The sequence below is a fragment of the Theropithecus gelada genome, chromosome 12 (genome assembly GCF_003255815.1).
Source record: "Theropithecus gelada isolate Dixy chromosome 12, Tgel_1.0, whole genome shotgun sequence".
In the NCBI taxonomy this organism is placed as follows: Eukaryota; Metazoa; Chordata; class Mammalia; order Primates; family Cercopithecidae; genus Theropithecus; species Theropithecus gelada.
Window position 1 is genome coordinate 116,987,952 of NC_037680.1, and position 19,872 is coordinate 117,007,823.

Below are 19,872 nucleotides of genomic sequence, written 5' to 3' on the forward strand. Positions count from 1 at the left end.
ATGAATGGATGGTTGGATGAATGGATGTTGCATGGGTGGGTGGGTGGATGAATGGGTAGGTAGATGGGTAGATGAAAGGATGGCTAGATGAATGGATGTTCCATGGGTGGATTGATGGATGAAGGGGTGGGTGGGTGGATGAATGTTGCATGAGTATACTGATGGATGAATGGATGGAAAGGTGGGTGAGTGGGTGAATTAATGGGTAGGTGGGTGGATAGCAAATGGATGGCTGGATGAATGGATGTTGCAAGGGTGAATTGATGGATGACTGGACTGGTAGGTGGGTGGACAAATGGGTAGGTGGGTGGGTAGATGAATGGATGGCTGTATGAATGGATATTGCATGCATGAATTGATAGATGAATGGATGGGTAAGTGGGTGGATGAATGAGTAGGTGTATGGGTGGACTGATAGATGAATGGATGGGTGGGTGGGTGAATGGGTAGGTGGGTGGATAGATGAATGGATGGCTGGATGAATNTGGGTGGGTGGGTGAATGGGTAGGTGGGTGGATAGATGAATGGATGGCTGGATGAATGGACGCTGCATGGGTGTATTGATGGATGACTGAATGGGTGGGTGGGTGGATGAATGGGCAGGTGGGTGGGTAGATGAATGGATGGCTGGATGCATGGATATTGCATGCATGAACTGACGGATGAATGGATGGGTGTGTGGGTAGATGAACAGATGCTTGAATGAATGGATGTTGCATGGGTGGATTGGATGGTAGGTGGGTGGGTGATTGGGTGGGTGGATGGATTGATGAATGAAAAAGCAGCCACTTATTCTCAGAAAATATGCATTCTGAAAGTTTAGTGACATCTGAGGTCAATATTTAGGAAAGGAATTAAAGTGTTCTTGAATATTTTAACTTCTAAAAATTAAACACTTCGGCCGGGCACAGTGGCTCACACCTATAATCCCAACACTTTGGGAGGCCAAGGAGGTTGGACCATGAGGTTAGGAGTTCAAGACCAGCCTGGCCAATATGGTGAAAGCCCATGTCTACTAAAAATACAAAAATTACCTGGGTGTGGCGGTGGGTGCCTGTAATCCCAGCTACTCCGGAGGCTGAGGCAAAGAACTGCTTGAACCCGGGAGCCGGAGGTTGCAGTGAACCAAGATTGCACCACTGCACTCCAGCCTGGGTGACAGAGTGAGACTCTGTGCCCCCCCACCAAAAAAATTAAACACTTTTCCTTAGGTGGTGGCTGACTTTCCTGGGGCGCTGGGTAGGGTAGGAGGGCTTTTGGAAGACCAACAGAGCAGAGCATCTTTTCATGCCATCCTTGGACAAGTCGAAGGCCTGGCTGGGCCCCAACACCACTACTGCCCTGGGCTCCCACCCTTGGCTCTCAGGCAGATCCCTTACCACCACATAACAGTAACAACAAACCCTGCTCTCCATGCCAACCCTGAGAGGAGACTTGGCCCATGGAACACCTAGGCGCTGACGCAATCGTCGGGGCAGGGCACTAGCTACAGCCTGCACAAGGGGAAATGCACAGGGCCCAGGGCCAGGACTCACCTGCAGCTCCATGGACTCAGGAGCTTCTCCCCAGCCACATCTGCCCCAGGTTCCACACCAGCCTTGGGACTCCCCTGGCTGCATGTTCACTAATCCACCTCCTGATCACTCCTGTCCCCAGGAGTGGGCAGGTGGGATCCTGAGACCCTCATTCCCCTGCACAGACATCCAGGGCCCCAGGGCCCAGCCTGTCTCCCAGCTCGAGCCAGCAGGGGCTTTCCCTCCCTTCATTATGGCTCACATCAGTCACTTAATGGGAGGAGCGTGTTTAGGTTACCCTGAGGGAGCACCCTCAGTGGCAGCTGGCTGGGGGCCTCAGGAACCTGCCTAGGGGCAGCCTGCACAGTGCAGGGCCCTGGGGAAGGAGCAGTAGCAGACTGGTCACCTGAACTTGTAAGTTTGCTTCTGGATTTTGATCAACAAAGGGGTCTCATTGATTATGAACCAGGGTTCTCCATCGTCAACGAACGGAGGAATTTCATTGAGGAAGATGCAGGTGTCCAGCTCTTTGCGGAAAGAGCTTGTCATGGGCAGGTGGTCACAGTCAGTCGAGTAGACATACGTTTCTGGAGGCAGCATTAGGTTGTCATTCAGAAGAAACCGCTTATACTCATAGAAAAAGGGGTCCTGTTCCTCCTGCAGTCCCCACTCTGTTTTCTCCTCTTCTGAGAGGCTGATCCTGGCAGGGCTGTAGGTGAGGAAGCCGGAGAACTCAGGGTAGCTGAGGAGGGAGAAGCCACTGGGGATCTGGGTGCACAGCTTGATGAGTTGCTCCCGGAACCACAGCCCCACGTCCTGGCTGCCGTCAGGGTAGGTCTCAACGCCTGGCCCAAACCGCTGGTCCGCTTTGTACAGCCCCTGCCAAGGAAGCGCAATAGGCCGAGGAGAGATGGCACGACCCAGCTGCACGCTGTGATCAGGCTTGTAACATCAAAAGAAATCCCAAAAAAGAAAACTTTCCCAAGAAATGCATGCATTCACCCAGTCAACATCTCTGGAGGCTTAGGCTGCGCTGCCCAGGGGCTGAGGCGGACCAGCTCTCCCGAGGGACAGGAAGGAGGGCACTCCAGAGAGCACATGGAGGGGCAAGGGGGCGGCCAGGGAGGTCTTGGTGGCCTCTGAGGTGAGGACATGATGGAGGTCTCATGGTGAAAGCATGTCAGAGACGCCAGGTGTGGGTTTAATTCAGGGAACCCAGCCCAAACACCCCGACACGCTGGGGCAGCAGTGGGTGGGGATGAAGTGTGCAGGCAGCAGGTCAGGTATGATCCAAGAAGCAGCAGGAGGAGGAGGAGGAGACAGAGGAAAGGAAGAGGAGGAAGGAGGGAAGAGCAGGAGAGGAGGCCAAAGGGAAGAGGGGAGGAGGGGAGGAGGAAAGGGAAGGAGAAAGAGGGGGACGGAGGAAGAAAGGGAGCCAATCCTTGCTTCCGGGAACCCAGCATCTCCCAGGCCTTTGCATGTGGGCAGTGGAGACCACAGTGCAGGAGAGGAAGAAGGCATCCAGGAGGGCCTCACAAAACAACCAGTGAGGGGCCACTGCCAGGAGCCCAGGGCAGGGAGCACAGTCAGGGGCCTGCTGCCCAGGGGAGGCGCGTCTTCCTGAGATGGCATTGAAGGATGCCTGGAGGGCACAGTGGGCAGAGGAGACAGCACAGGAAAAGGCACTGAGGCCTGCAACAGTGGGTGGCAGGGATGCTTCCCCCCCTGGGGCCCGCATTTTCATCTATGAAACTCCCATCTCAGAGGTCTCCACCTGATGTAGTTTGGATCTGTGTCCCCACCCAAATCTCATGTCAAATTGTAATCCCCAGTGTTGCAGGTGGGGCCTGGTGGGAGGTGACTCTATCACAGGGGTGGCTCCTTCATGAATGGTTTAGCCCCATCCCCTTGGTGCTGCCCTCATGATAGGGCATTCTCGCGAGATCCGCTTGTTTAAAAACATGTGGCATCTCCTTCCCCACTTGCTCCTGCTCCCACCACATGATGTGCCTGCTCCCCGTTCACCTTCCACCATGACTGGAAGCTTCCTGCGGCCATCCCAGCCACGCTTCCTGTACAGCCTGCAGAACCATGAGCCAATTACATCTCTTTTCTTTATAAATTACCCAGCCTCAGGTATTTCTTTGCAGCAACGTGAGAACGGCCTAATACACCACCCATACAACACACCCGCCTGAGCATCTCCAGCTGCAACCCCAGGCTGGGCGCTTGGGGATGTGCGGCTTCATGAGGCCCCTGCCCACCAGCAGCTTGCAGCCTGGAAGAGGAGGTAGAAAATGAAATGAAGGAAAGCGTGCTCAGGCTGGTTTTGCTCTGCAAGGGAGTTGGGCAGTGGGACTGTTTCCAGAAGAGCCTTTGGGGTGGCTCAGTGGGGTGGAGGTGGAGAGAAGTGATAGGTGAGGTTGGGCCATGGGCAGGTACCTGGCAGGTCTGGAGGGGCTGGTGGGCATAGCAAGGGGGCTGCACATTTACCCCAGGAGCTTCAGAGAGCCCCTGAGGAGGCATAAGTCACTGGATCAGGTGGGCCAGGAAAAACTTGGGGGTAGAGCAAGAAAAGGGGGCCACGGGCAAGGAGGCAGCAGCAAGAAAAGAGTCCCCATGATTAGTGTTGAGGTCAAGGGGGCTACAACCCGGACCCCGTGGTTCTGCTTCTGGGACCCCTCGTTGTCCTGTGATCTTGCCCTGTCGCCATTTGCTTTGTGACATTGTATTACCTTGTGAAGTATGTGATCTCTGTGACCACACCCTATTCGTGCACTCCCTCCCCTTTTGAAAATCAGTAATAAAAACTTGCTGGTTTTACGGCTCGGGGAGCATCACGGATCCTGCCGACATGTGATGTCTCCCCCGGACACCCAGCTTTAATTTCTCTCTCTTGTGCTCTTTCCCTTTATTTCTCAACCCAGCCGAGACACTCAGGAAATAGAAAAGAACCCACGTTAAACATCGGGAGCGGGTTCTCCCCATATCTCATGGCAGCCTGAGGAATGTGAGGTTGGCTAAAGTGATGAGGCCCAGAGAGACCAGCAAGAGGCCTCAGTCAGGCCCCCACCCGGACCCTGCAGCCAAGCCCAGGGTAACCGTTTCAAGGCATTTTGTTTTTCCTTTCTTTACCTATGGTTTCCAGATTTGCTGATAAGTTACCCAAAATGTTATCACAAGTTCCACAATGTGACCCTCACCTATTGTCTTCACGTATGTAGGATTTCTGACACAAAAAACAACATCCAGTCAATAGCTCCTGTGATTTTAATGAACCAATGTAAATTCTTGGTAGATAACTTAAGAACTTCCCCTTCTTTTTTCCTTTAAAACTTCACTTGTAACGGCTGCTAACTGGAGCATGTATTCAGGGCAACTTTAATGTATTTCTCTCTGGCTGCAGTCCTCAAACCTTGCAGTCCTCGAAACTCTACTTACATTAAATCTTGCCTCAGTCTTGTCCTTTAGGTTGACAACAGCCACTTGGTTAAGCAGTCACCACATGACCCCACAGTCCCACTCCCAAGTATCTACCCAAGTGACACGGAGACCTATGCTTCATGTTGACATGTACAAAAATGACTAAATGTGTATGTCTATAATGGTGTTAAACCAAGTTCAGCCTAAAGTTGCCTCCTTACATATTTCAGTTTGGCGGAAAGGTTTTTCTGCACATCATGAACTATAACAAGAGGAGGTGTAAACTGATCATAGCCCACACCTGCACCAATCACTGAGTTTTGGCCAATCAAATGTAGCCACTGTTCAAACCATGTTCAAATAAGGCAAACACTGAGCTGCAACCAATCCAGCTGTTTCTGTACCTCACTTTTGTTTTCTGTATTTCACCTTCCTTTTGCTGTCTATACATTTTCCTCCACCATGTGGCTGTGCTGGAGTCTCTCTGAATCTGCTGTCATTCTAGGGGCTGCCCGATTCATGAATCGTTCATTGCTCAATTAAACTCCTTTAAATTTAATTTGGCTTAAGTTTTTAACAATGCGATTATTCATAATTGCCAAGCACTGGAAACAACTCAAATGTCCTTCATCAGGAGAATAAACTATGGTAGCTCCACACAATGAAAATGTGTTAAGCAATAAAAAGGAACAAACTCCCGGAACAAAGAGATGAATCTCAAATGCATGATGCTAAATGTCAGACGCCAGACTCAAAAGGCTGCACATTGTGTGATTTCACTGCAGACAAAAAATAAGATCCCAAACCCCCTGAACAGACTGAATGGACCCCCTCTTGGCCAAGAGGACCCCAGAAAAACCTGAAAACCTGTGTGCTTGGCCATAGCAGGAAGGAAAGTCACACATACCTTGCTATGACCCCTCCCTTTTGGAGTTTAGACACAACTGACCAGCACTAATGATAAAATAGAGACAAGAAGGCTGACAAAACAGACGCTTTATGGCAATAAGATACTCAATTATAAACAGAACCTAAGGCTAAGCATGGCAAGGCCACTGCTGCGGGAAGTCAGGGGCCCTGAACAGAGAGACCGGCTGAAGCTGCAGCAGAACATAAACTGTGAGGATTTCATGGACATTGATTAGTTCCTCAAATTAATACTTTTATAATTTCTTACGCCTGTCTTTACTGCAATCTCTGAACATAAAGTGAAGATTTCATGGACACTTATCACTTCCCCAATCAATACCCTTGTGATTTCCTATGCCTGTCTTTACTTTAATCTCTTAATCCCACCATCTTCGTAAGCTGAGGAGGATGAATGTCACCTCAGGACCCTGTGATGATTGCATTAACTGCACAAATTGTTTGTAGAGTATGTGTGTTTGAACAATATGAAATCTGGGCATCTTGAAAAAAGAACAGGATAACAGCGATGTTCAGGGAACAAGGGAGGTAACCTTGAACTGACTGCCAGTGAGCCAGATGGAACAGAGTCATATTTCTCATCTTTCAAATGCAAATAGTAGAAATACCCCTGAATTCTTTTCCTCAGCAAGGAACATCCCTGAGAAAGAGAATGCACCCTGAGGATAGGTCTATAGACGGCCCCCTTAAGGTGACCACCTTTTACGGTTGAGGCTGAAGGGATGAAATAAGCCCCGGTCTCCTGTAGTGCTCCCAGGCTTATTAGGACGAGGAAATTCCTACCTAATAAATTCTGGTCAGACAGGTTGTCTGCTTTCAAACCCTGTCTCCTGATAAGATGTTATCAATAACAATGAGTGTCTGAAACTTCATTAGCAATTTTAATTTCGCCCCATCCTGTGGTCCTGTGATCTTGCCCTGCCTCCACTTGCTTTGTGATATTTTATTACGTTGTGAAGTATGTGATCTCTGTGACCCACACCCTATTCGTGCACTCCCTCCCCTTTTGAAAATCGCTGATAAAAACTTGCTGGTTTTTACATGTGATGTCTCCCCCAGACACTCAGCTTTAAAATTTCTATCTCTTGTACTCTTTCCCTTTATTTCTCAAACCAGCCGAGATGCTTAGGGAATAGAAAAGAACCCATGATAAATATCGGGGGTGGGGTTTTCCCCAGTAGGCCACACCTGCAGACCATCAATCTCGCTACGTAGCATCCTTAACTTAAAACGTTGTGCTGACTCCAAGTTTTAGAAAGAGCCTTTAACCAACTGCAAATCACAGAGTCCCTGAATCCACCTATAACCTGTAAGCCTCCTCTTCCAGACATCCCACCTTTTTGGACCTAACCAATGTGTGTTTTCCACGTATTGATTTAAGTCTTTGCTGTAGTTCTCGTCTCCCTTAAACATATAAGACTAATCTGACGCCTCAGGCACACTTTGTCAGGACACCTTGAGATTGTGCTTCCCTGAGCCACGGTCCTGAAACTGACCCAACAGTCCCACAGGCAGTTTTTAGGATAAACACAGAAATTGACCCTTCTGGTCTTAAAGCTTGAAACTTTATATGCTTCTTTCCTCAGGAAAGGAACCCCAGACCTCTCAAAAAGTATCAAAGAACTGAAACTCACCAGATCACTGCATCCAATGAGACTCCAGGCCCTCATTCACCATGATTGCTTCTTTGCCCCTCCTGAGTTCCTGTTTTCTTATCCATTGTTACATTTCTTCCCTGCTATCTAAACCCCTAGTTCTAGTCAGTCATGGAGATGGATTTGAGACTGAGCCCCAGTCTCCTCGGCTGCAGCACCCGATTAAAGCCTTCTTCTTTTGCAATACTCCTGGTCTCAGTGACTGGCTTTCTGTGGGGTGAGCAGCAGGACCTAGACTGAACCTGTGGCGTTTTGGTAACAGATTTTGGTTCCCTGACAGGGAACGCATTGCTCGTGGATCAGCTGCTGAAGGCCTGAAGTCTCAGAAGCCCTCCTAAACAGACGCCAGCCCAATTTTGGCTGGAGGTGAGTATCCATCTCTTTCTGGACCCTCTGCTACCAGCTCCAGAAGCGTTCCTGATTGCCTCAGAAGCACTGTCTTTGAAATCTGACATCTGCATCAAGATAGGTGAGTGTCCTTTGTGGGCCCAAACAGCAGGATCTGCTCCTCTCAATTTGGGACATTTTTAAAGGAAATTCCATTTGTGGTTCAACAAGCCCAACTGACCAAGAGAGGAAAGCACCACAACTGTTTCAGTATGGATACTCCTGGGAGCTTGTTTGTAACTCTGTGTTGTGTGTGTGTCTGGGAAAGTGAGTATCTTTTGTGAGTGCCAGACAGCAGGATCAGCTCTTCTTAATTTGGGAAATTCCAAAGGAATTTTTGTTTGCAGGGTGACCAAGCCCCATCGATGAAGAGAGGAAGCACCCCGACTGTTTTAGTTGGGACACTCTTGGGGCTTCTTTCTTGCTGCAGCAGTTGGATTGTCTTTTGGTGATTGTTTGTATGTGTGTCATAGGAAATTAAAATTCAGAAAACTGATAATCTTTTGTAAGACTGTTTGGCCCCAATATTCTTTGGAATTCAGAGTTTGCTGTTCAATGGGAAAGCAAGATGGAGTTCCGTGTGGCTTTTATGTTGCTTTTTTTTTTTTCTTTTTGAGACGGAGTCTTGCTCTGTCACCCAGACTGGAGTGCGGTGGTGCCATCTTAGCTCACTGCAAGCTCTGCCCCACCAGGGTTCACGCCATTCTCCTGCCTCAGCCTCCTGAGTAGCTGGGACTACAGGCACATGCCACCACACCCAGCAATTTTTTGTATTTTTAGTAGAGATGGGGTTTCACCATGTTAGCCAGGATGATCTCAATCTCCTGTCCTCGTGATCCGCCTGCCTCAGCCTCCCAAAGTGCTGGGATTACAGGCATGAGCCACCACACTGGACCTAAGCAGGACTGGGCCGGATTAGTCTGTTTCAGGTGATGTTCTTCTGGGTTGCTGTTTGGCCCAAGTGCTCTTTGGAATCTGGGGAGGTATGGCCTTTAAAAATCAAACTGCTGACCAGGCACAGTGGCTCACGCCTGTAATCCCAGCACTTTGGGAAGCCAAGGTGGGTGGATCACCTGAGGTCAGGAGTTCGAGACCAGCCTGGCCAACATGGCGAAACCCCACCTATTAAAAATACAAAAATTAGGTGGGCGTAGTGGCATTCACCTGTAATCCCAGCTACTCAGGAGGCTGAGGCAGGAGAATTGCTGGAACTCAGGGGCAGAGGCTGCAGTGAGCCAAAATTGTGCCACTGCACTCCAGCCTGGGTGACAGCAAGACTCCACCTCAGAAGAAAAAAAAAAAAAGGGCCAGGCACAGTGGCTTATGCCTGTAATCCCAGCACTTTGTGAAGTCAAGGCAGGTGGATTACAAGGTCAGGAGTTCAAGACTAGCCTGGCCAAGATGGCAAAACCCCATCTCTACTAAAAATACAAAAATTAGCTGGGCGTGGTGGCAGGCACCTGTAATCTCAGCAACTCTGGAGGCCAAGGCGGAGAATTGTTTGAACCTGGGAGGTGGAGGTTGCAATGAGCTGATATCATGCCACTGCACTCCATCCTGGGCAACAGAGCGAGAGTCTGTCTCAAAAAAAAAAAAAAAAAAAATCAAACTGCCATGGAAACTGCTTTACCCAAAATTTTGGTCCACAGCCTTCACTGGATTACGCATTGAGGCTAACAAAGTCAGCCATGTAAACAAATTTGTAGACCGGTGAGTTTGTATTGCTATCTCATGGCTAGAGTTCAAAGGTAAAAACTATTGAATCTGTGTGTCTGTGTGTGGGTGTGTGTGTACATGTCTAGATGTGTTTATATATATATATACATTTATTATATGTTGAGTCTACCAAGTTGGTTTATAAAAAAAAAAAAGAGCACTCATAAATTAAGTAAGTCCAAGCAATTTTCAACTCACAAATTAAGTAAATTATTAGGTAAATTATTTACTTAGTTTTCAATTTCATTAATTAAGTAAATAAGTCCAAGCAGTTTTCACGAGACTTAAGTAAATCTTCACTAAACAAACTGGCTTTGAAATTATAGGTAAAATAGGCTGGGTGCAGTGGCTCATGCCTGTAATCCCAGCACTTTGGGAGGTCGAGATGGGCGGATCACAAGGTCAGGAAATCGAGACCATCCCAGCTAACACAGTGAAACCCTGTCTCTACTAAAAATACAAAAAAAAAAAAAAAATTAGCCAGGTGTGGTGGTGAGTGCCTGTAGTCCCAGCTGCTCAGGAGGCTGAGGCAGGAGAATGGTGTGAACCCAGGAGGCGGAGTTTGCAGTGAGCCCAAATCGTGCCACTGCACTCCAGCGTGGGCGATAGACGGAGACTCTGTCTCAAAAAAAAAAAAAAGAAAGAAAAAGAAAAGAAATTACAGATAAAATAAAAATAGAAGTATCTTCAGAATTGTCAGCATATATTTTTATCTGGGTTTTATATTTGTCTTTGCTAGATATTTTGAGATATCAGGGTTTGGCACAGAGGTTATAAAACTACAAACCCAGCCAAAACAAAATTATCTTTCTGTGAATTTTTTGATAAGTATGACTAATTTAATGTTGTTGCTTTAATGAAAGCAGCTGAGTCTTCTGAGTTATTGGTGAAAATACCCATGTAGTTAACTTTAAGGTTCTTATTTAGATGAATACCTAATATTCACAGGTTATAAAATGGTTAACAAGGAAATAAATGATACATAAAAATCTAGATAAATTGCTAAAAATAAAATGTATTTATATACATTATGTAAGTGCTATAGGTGAACTTTTTGTGTAATTTAAAACCTTACAATTATTTTTCATGTTCATTAGATACCCAAGTCATTTCCAATTAAGAAGAGGTTATGGTATGGGGAAGTATGTTTCTAAAAATTGTGGAACTGTAATCTATAAAATGCTAATATCTGATAGTTTAGGATTTCTTGCTTCCTAGGGTTTCACTAAAATGTAAGGTTACTAAGAATAAAAATTATAGTTAATTATAATTCTGTATATAAAATATACCAAAGATGATGTGCTCTTAGTGAGAAAAAGAAGAATTTTGTCCAACTCAAAAGTTATCTAAAGGTTAATTCAAATTATAGACTTAAAAGGTTATTTATGAAACAAAGTAGAAAGGAACCAGTAAGTAGGGAAGAGAGATGTGAAGAAAGTTATGGATATGAAGATATATTTTTGTTAAGGAAGGTTATAAAGAAAAAATAATTTTTCACAAGAAAGAAATCTTGTATGGTAAATTTTTGTCCTAAAATGATTGGTTACTTAAAAAAGAAAAGAAAATTTAGGAAAAACAAAGTCCAAGCATGTCACAGATGGTCTGTGTAAAGCATATGTAGCTTTTTCCTGTTTCTCTGTGTGTCTATCTTCATGAATATGCAGAGAAAATAGAAAGTTGAAAAAGTTTAGATAGTAAAATATTCTTTAAAACCTGATAGAACATTGGAGAAGTTTGGCTAATTAACATTGCTCAAAGTTAAAGGTCTTACTCTTGATGAAGTAAATTAAGAAATACTGTCATTAAATACATTAGCGGTTTAGTAATTTTTTTTTTTTTGAGACAGAGTCTCACTCTGTTGCCCAGGCTGGAGTGCAGTGGCACAATCTCAGCTCTCTGCAAGCTCCGCCTCCTGGGTTAATGCCATTCTCCTGCCTCAACCTCCCAGGTAGCTGGGACTACAGGTGCCCGCCACCATGCCCGGCTAATTTTTTGTATTTTTTTTTAGTAGACATGGGGTTTCACTGTGTTAGCCAGGATGGTCTCAATCTCCTGACCTTGTGAACTGCCCATCTTGGCCTCCCAACGTGCTGGGATTACAGGCATGAGCCACTGCACCCGGCTAGCAATTTTTTTTTCAGTAAGAGTTAAGCATGAAGCCAGATTTAACATGGAGCCAAGTATCATGTAAATACCTACATTGCTTTGTTTCACACTGTATTTGCTCTTCTGCATAGATAGGTACTTACTGGTCATGTGCCTGAAGTGAATTTCTTAATAGCACAAAACATATAGTGGTGTTGGTGGCCTTAAAGACATTAATTTGTGTGCAAGGAACAAAATATTATGTGTTCTTTTAGGCTCTGGGTAATACTATAGCATCCAAGGTCAACTGATAACTGAGTAGGAGAAAGATCTGGGACTGGTTTCCCGTTTACTTGTTTTTGCTTTTGATTTTCAATTATTTGTTCTTTGTTCACCTTTGGGTTTTACTTATATATACATATATATAAAACTACTGATATTTTTTAGTTTTTTAATGGAAGGCTTTTATTTTGTTCTGTGAATAGTCACTTTATTTCTATGTATTTCTAACAAGTCATCATTTGTTCTATTTATTTGGAATTCCTAAGCTACCTTTGTTAAGCCTGCAAAAATTGATAGAGCACACCAGCCAATTAAAATGTGGTTGATTTTGTTTACCTTGAATGATCTGGAGAAGACTATGTTTTACAAGTTCTGAGCAGAAATAGTACATACACTATTTCTGTTACTTGAAAAAGTAGGTGAAAATAAAAATGTTTAAATGTTATTTATTTCCAAGGTCATTCAGTTCAATCCATTTGAGGTGGTTTCCAATCTTTCCTTTAAGTAATGAGAAAAAAAAAAAAAACTGTGATGTGGGTACAAAGTTTTAATGTTTAGGAAAGATTGGCCTTGTCCTTAGAGAAATTATATTAATTGGGATTTTTCTCAAACTAATTTAGTTGTGTTTACCATTATTAAAACTAAGTGACATTCACTTGGATTAAGTAATGATAATTAAAAAGTGAGAGTTTCTAGTGATTTTCGATCCTAAGCCATTTATCACTGATGGGCCTTCATTTGTGTACTCACAAAGTATGCACAAGTGTTGCACTGGTTTGAAGATTTTAGTGGTGCAAGTTACCTAATCAGTTGTCAGTACTGCATCTAGAAACCAATCTTGCAAATATGTGATGATATCCTTTTAAAATAGCTGAAAAGAAGTTATACAAAACTTTCAGAACCATATATTAAGATGGGTGTGCTTGTTCTTTGTCACTGTTTTGTTATATAATATTTAAGTGAAAGGAGATTAAAGAAAAGGAAATTAATATTGAATTTACAAAATTGATGGTTGTGTTTACCATCATTTTAACCCATTTCCCATTTAGGAAAAAAAAAGTACAGCTCACTGCCAACACTCATTTAATTTTACATAAACATGCTCTTTAAGGGTGAAGCAAATCTGATTTTCAATGTAAAAATAAAACTAAAAAACTCTTCTTGGGGTTATTTCTAAACAGAACTTGTCTCTAATCCTAATGTATATGATGTTACATTAGGATTAGAGATGAGTATTCTTGGGGCAAACAGTAAATAGGTTAAATAATGGAAAGAAAAGTTAGTTGTCTTACTTTGGTAAGTTTAGCATAGGACTTACCACACTTTGATGTTTTCGGTCACAGTTCTGTCCCTAGAGCGCTAGCAACTAGACATATGCAGTGAGCAACCTAACTCTTTAATACAGTGGTTTAAAGTACTGCAGGCAGTAACTCAGACACCAAATCACAGTGTTTTAATTTGTAATATATTAGAGGGAATGATAGGACTTTCTGCAGTATAAATATCCTATTGAGTAATCCTTATGCTATTAAGTTACAGGGCTTTGAATCCTGGGTCTGAAGAAGGCACCAACCCCTGCTACATCTTTAGTACTGACACCATTTGAAGCCTCATCTTTAGACTCAGGAGGAGACAATCAAAATGAACTGCTTTCACGAGACACAGGGCCAGAAATCAAAACTGTTCAATCCCTCTAGGCCCAGGGACTATTGCAGAAGCGGTGGGTGCATGAGATTTTAAGGGCTGATTTTGAGAAATAGTATTAGTTCAGAGTTTTTCTATAAATTAAACATTAGTATCAAAAGTACACTAATGCAAGACCAGTGTCTGGGCCCATGTGTCAGAATAACATGGTTTCCTTGGAGCACTGATGGTCTTTCATAGAAAATTTTAAAAGATTATAAAAAGTATATAGAAATCTTACCTTATGGTTAAACTGATTAAAATTAGATAGATTTGTTTATAAGGCTTTATTAAAATCAACTTTAACATTAATAATATACCATACAAAGGTAAAATATGGTTTTCTCTTTTGAAAATTTTTTCATGTAAGAGAGGAGATTTTTGTTTACCTTTTGAGTAAAACTACAGAATAAAAAATAGAGGGAGAGAGGGCGACAGATTTAGTTGATCTCATGCTGTGGTTTTTTGTTTTTGTTTTTGTTTGAGACGGAGTCTCACTCTGTCACTCAGAATGGTGTGCAGTGACACAGTCTCAGCTCACTGCAACCTCTGTCTCCCGGGTTCAAGTGATTCCTGTGCCTCAGCCTTCCGACTAGCTGGGATTACAGGCGTGCGCCTACGCCTAGCTAGCTAATTTTTGTATTTTTTGTAAAGACAGGGTTTCTCCAGGTTGGCCAGGCTGGTCTCAAACTCATAACCTCAAGTGATCCACCCGCCTTGGCATCCCGAAGTGCTGACATTATAGGTCATACTGTCTTTTGTTTAGGTCTTATTGTTCAGGAAACTGAGTATGCTATCAAAGAGAAAATGTTTTTGTATTATAATTGTGGCTAAATACCTGTTTTATAGTAACTTGTGATCCTATTTTGTGACATCAAGTGTCTTAAACCTTAAACAGGCTTTTCAGCAGCAAATTTTCAAGTTCTAAATTCAGTATTTTTGTTCTTAAATTAACTTTTTTTGGATATTAGGCTTCCTGAAGTCCAAGAGAGACATATTAGGCTTATTTGTTATATTAGAATTACACAGGAAGCATTGTAAATTGTGAGGTAGGATTTAACTTTCTTTGGGTTATATTTATATACATATGTTATTAATACATGTTCCAGGATTTATGACATTCTTGAAATTCTAATATGTCTAAATATATGTTGTAATAGTTAATGATTATTGTTATTATTATGTTAAATTGTTATACGACACAAATGAACAATTTCCTTGTCATCTGTGTCTTTGACTATTGCTGCCTTAAGACTTCTGTCATCTACAATTGTTGTTTTGCTTTGATCTTTCTCAAAAAAGTCACTTATAATCAGCTACCATCCAGGGCTTGCTTCTTTGGGAGAGTTCATGAAAAGGACTATTGAATTCAGGTTTCTGATAACTTTGGAGATTGTGCCATTGGATGACATAGAAAACTTCCACTGCACTAATTGGAAGGCTGATGTGTTCATACACATTGCTAATCCAATATGATGGAGAGCAGTTGATTGCATGGAGTGAGCTAATGGAGGACTATAATACTTTTTATGTTTTTTTTTTTGAAATATTGCTGATTCTTCTTTTGTCTTTGAGTCAGGATAATTTTTTCTTTTGAGCTATTTATAACCTTGAAATATATTTTAAGTGTACTGAGTATACATTTGTAAACAAAATTTGAGTCATATTTCTCTCTCTGCCTAATTTTTCCAGAATTTTTAAACTATTTGTGAATATTCTTAATTCATGGCAATGTGTTAGTTTGCATATGTTTAATAAGAATCTGTTTTATTTTACAATGGGACACAGTTGGAGGTTATTTTCCCAAGGCTTTGACTGAAATGGCCTTGTGAGAGGTTCCAGTGAAGCCAGTTCAGGATAGCCTATGTGAACCATGATTCTTGCTGCACTTTGTGTGGGTAATCAGGGCACTAGAAAACTGATGCTTATTTTGCAAGTAGGTTGTCCTACTGTGATTTGTCTTTGATGCAAGTGGGGGAATGGAAAGAGAAAGATGGTCTTTTAGAAGAAAACTCTATATTAACCTTTGATTCCTAAGTGACCACATGGTCACCCATGGTATGGAGCTGCCCACAACGCCTCTCCTCAGCATGGAGCAGCCAGAAAGATCCACGACCTGATTCCCCATTTGAGGAACTGATAAATAAAAAGGCGAGACTGAAACAACAGCCCAGTAATCCTACAGAGAGTTGTTTCCAGATAAATATAAAAATTGACCCTTCTGGTCTTAAAGCTTGAAACTTAAATTTGTTTTATCTGAGTTCCTTCCTCAGGAAGACCTTCAGGACTCTCAAAAAGTATCAAAGAGCTGAAACGCAGTCTCAAAAAGTATCAATGAACTAAAACTCACCAGACCATGGCATTCAATGTGATTCCAGGCCCTTTGTTCACCATGATTGCTTCCTTGCCTATCCCAAGTTCCTACTTTCTCACACATTATTACATTTTTTCCTTGCTATATAAACCCCTACTTTTAGTCAGGGAGATGGATTTGAGATTGAGCTCCCATCTCTTCAGCTGCACCTGCCAATTACAGCCTTCTTCCTTGGCAATACTCATTGTCTCAGTGATTGACTTTCTGTGCAGGAAGCAGAAAGACCTAGAGCGAACCCCTGGTGTTTCAGTAACAGCCACTCATATTGGCTCAGAATAAACCTCTCTAAAATATTTTGCAGAGTTTGTTTTTTCTGTTGACACCATTAATATGGCATTCTCTCAAGGGCAAAATTCTAGGCCAAAATAAGATCAGCCACAGTTTGTTGGGAGGAGACATTTATTACAAAGGCCATGGCAATATTGTGGGGGTGATGGAACTTTTTATATCCTGACTGCAGTAGTAGTTTCACAACCCCATAATTGTCAAAACTTTCAGAACTATATATTAGAACGGGTGAATTTTACTATAAATTATACTGTAATAAAAGGGGGAAAACACATCTGTATTTGAAAGACTAGGCGTGTTATCCATTTAAAAAGGCACATTTCAAACATTATGTGTACAGTGATCCAGTTTACATATTTAAAAACAAACACGTGCATTTCTTTAAAGAATATATAACGATTTGCTAGTATCCCTCTGGGGAGTAAAATACGAGGAGGCTTTTATTTTCTATCTATACCCTTATTATTGGTACCATTTTAATCATTGAAAGTAAAAAAGCTGCTTGTAGTTAAATAAACTTCCCCAGGACCTAAATATCTTTTTGTCCAGTGGCCTAGACACACACAGCCGCTTTGCCCCCAACTGAGCACATGGCAGCCCCCTCACCTGGAAGAGCCGTGTCTTCATGTACATGGTGCCGTAGCCTTCCCGGTGGCTGAGGTAAAATGTGCCCGTGAAACTGGAGCCATCTGGCCACATGTAGGTACCCAGGCCATGGCAGTGGTCCCGATAAAACTGCCCATGGTATGACTGTGAGATGGAGAAGTTGGTGAGAAATTGCTGCTCTTCCAGAACCTGACGGGATGCCCTCAAGGCCAAGCCATCATGCCTGGTTGGCAATGAATGGGGACCACCCGGGGCTGTGGCAGAACTCAGGGGTGCCTGGCATGCAACTATTAGAGTTGGCACCTGAAGCACCCAGAGGGATTACCAGGCAGTCAGCCCGACAGCCAGGCTCCCTCTCTGTCTTCTCCTCAGGTGGGGGACTGTGGGGAGGCTTAAAACTGCCCAGACGTCCTGAGTCTGAGAGCACAGACCTGTCTTCTCCTGGTGACCTTGACCTTAGGTTTGGGGGGTCCTGTCCCCACTCAGGAGCCCCAAGCTGCTGAGCTCCCTGCCAGGTTCACAGGTGACAGGCTGGCCCTGGAGGTTGGCTTTGGGCCCCGGTGGGCACAGGGCAGGACTCTGATTTATACCTCTTCATCACTGGTTGGACACGTGAGCTCCACAAACAACAGGGGTGAGTGTGTCAGAGACTACCCCTCTACCAAGGTCCCTGGGGGGAAACAGAATGTGACATTCATGACAAGGGCTTCCAGCCAGGAGACCCTCATGCTGAGTGCCAGGCACCACCTTTTTCTCAGAAACAGGATGGCCAGGAGTGCACACACAGCCATCATGCTCACAGTCCACCCAGACTTGACCCCGACGTGCAGGGCATGGCAGTTTTCACAGCTTAGTGTCCCTTCCCTTTCTTCTGACAACAGATACCCTCTCCCTACAGAGAGGATTCCCCAAGGGACCCAGCCCCAGAGCCTGGGCCAGGCCTGGCCATCCAGAGGATGTCTTACCCTTGCCCCACCCTTGATGGATTTAACCAGTTCATGCATCCCCAAGCCAGACCAGCATCCTGCTGGGGCCTTTCTCTTTCCCAGGGGTGTTTGATGCCACCCCCAGGAGCTGGGCAGATGGAACAAGGTCAGTCTTAGAACCCCCTCGTGGAAATGGAAAGAGAGAGGGCCTAGTTAGATCATTAGAACCCTGGATCCAGGCAGGCCTGAGGCTACCTCACCCCTGCACTTTCCATTACAAGCGCCAACAGAGGCCTTTTCAGTTTCAGCTGCATTGAACGTGGGCTCAGGACCTAGCCTGGGGGTGCAAAACTTGTTCTCATTTTGTTTTTTAGAACATTCGCTGCCTTCTGCTTAAGCCTAGACACGGGCACTTTCACCAAGGTAAACATACGAGTTGCTATGGTAATTCATAATTTTAAAACGTTTGCCCAGAATAAGAACTTACCTTCTTAAATCACAGCTTCCCAAACCTCATCCTGCGGACCCTAGCAAACCATGGGTGTGATTCTGGAAGCTGGGAAAGATGCTTTTCTCTGGACATTTCTCAAGAAGGAAAGACTTTAGCCTAGCATCCTTCCTACTGATGGGCCTAAAAGTTCCTGTCCCATCACTCCTGGAAGGAGAAAGGCCAGCCACCAGAGGCTCTGGGCAAGGAGTCGGAGAAAGTGTGGAAGCAGTTACCTCGCCTGTGGGCCAAGAGAATTCGCCATATCCAAGCTTCATGTTCAGCCCAAACTCCCCTCGGTACATGCAGCCATCCTGCCACTCCTGCACACCCTGGACGAGCTGGATGTAGGCCTCCTTCAGGTCCTGCGCCCTCAGCGGGCCCTCAGATTCCTCCTCTTCCTTCTCAGAGGAGGCTGAAACATCCCTGAAAGGACAGGAGCAGAGGGAGGGAAAAGCAAGATGGCTGCAGTGCCTTCAGTGAGTGCTGAGCACAACCCCTGAGCACAACTCAGCATCAGCATCTCATTTCATCCTACAGCCCTGGGATAGGTGCTGCTGCATCCCCACTCCACGGGAGAGAAAACCAAGGCACAGAGGGTACAGCGATGGCCCAAGGTCACAAAGGAAGTGGAATGCATACTAAGGCTGCCAACGGATAGGGGAGATGCTGCCAGGCCCATCGGCCTGTCCAGCCCAGGCCTGCTGGCAGCATCTCCTGAGATCGACGGCCCTCTGTCCCACTCCAGCTGCCTGCAGGACATGAGTGCCCACAGCAGGGTCCTCATTCAAGGGCCAGCAGTGCCAGCCCCAAGCTGGACAGAAAGCAGACTGCCCATACAAGTGGAAGGTTGGAAGGCATCTTGAGAGGCAGCCAGCTCATACTAGGATGGACAGGTGGATGGGTGGACAGATGGATGGATGCAGGGTTGGGGAGTATGCTGCAATGCAGGGGAGCACAAACCAGGGTGGATTTGCCATAACTCACAGGGCATCCACAGACGGATGGGGCATGTCAGATCCCCCACAAATGGACAAGGTGTCTCAGACCGCCACAGACAGACGGGGCGTCTCAGACCACCAAAGACGTGGTGCCTCAGACCACCAGACGGACAGCGCCTGAGACCACCACAGATGGATGGGGTGTCTCAGACCCCTACAGAAGGACAGGGCGTCCCAGACCAGCACAGGTGGACGGGGTGCCTCAGACCATGAAAGATGGATGGAGCATCTGAGACCCCCACAGATGGACAGGGCATCTCAAAGGGCCTTCCGTTCTCAGCTGTGCAGGGCCAAAGTCCCTGGCCAAGGTGCCGGCAGTGTCCCTGCCTAGGGAGGGTCCTCTTCCTGGTCTGTGGAGCTGCCTTCTCATTGGCTCCCCATATGGTAGTGAGAGAGGATGGGGGAACTCTGGGCTCTTCCGCTTCTCGTAGGTACACTCATCCCATCATGGGCTCCATCCTCACCACTCCATCTAAACCCAGCCACCTCCCAAAGTCCATTGTTGGGAAAAGGGCTTG

At 45.0% G+C, this 19,872-nt stretch overlaps 1 protein-coding gene across 10 annotated transcripts in view; it reads right to left on the reverse strand.

The window, feature by feature from the left end:
* The window catches only part of ANKMY1 (ankyrin repeat and MYND domain containing 1), a 69,580-nt gene that overhangs the window by 44,488 nt on the left and 5,220 nt on the right, over window positions 1-19,872 (reverse strand). For 6 of the 10 annotated variants that reach the window (XM_025404451.1, XM_025404456.1, XM_025404461.1 and 3 more), the window contains 3 exons: window positions 18,590-18,779; window positions 16,941-17,084; window positions 1,921-2,393 (listed from right to left, as the gene is read on the reverse strand). In XM_025404451.1, the coding sequence (XP_025260236.1) occupies window positions 1,921-2,393; window positions 16,941-17,084; window positions 18,590-18,779 (807 nt within the window). The remainder of the gene's footprint in view (window positions 1-1,920; window positions 2,394-16,940; window positions 17,085-18,589; window positions 18,780-19,872) is intronic. The other 4 variants (XM_025404457.1, XM_025404460.1, XM_025404459.1 and 1 more) reach the window with 1 other exon arrangement.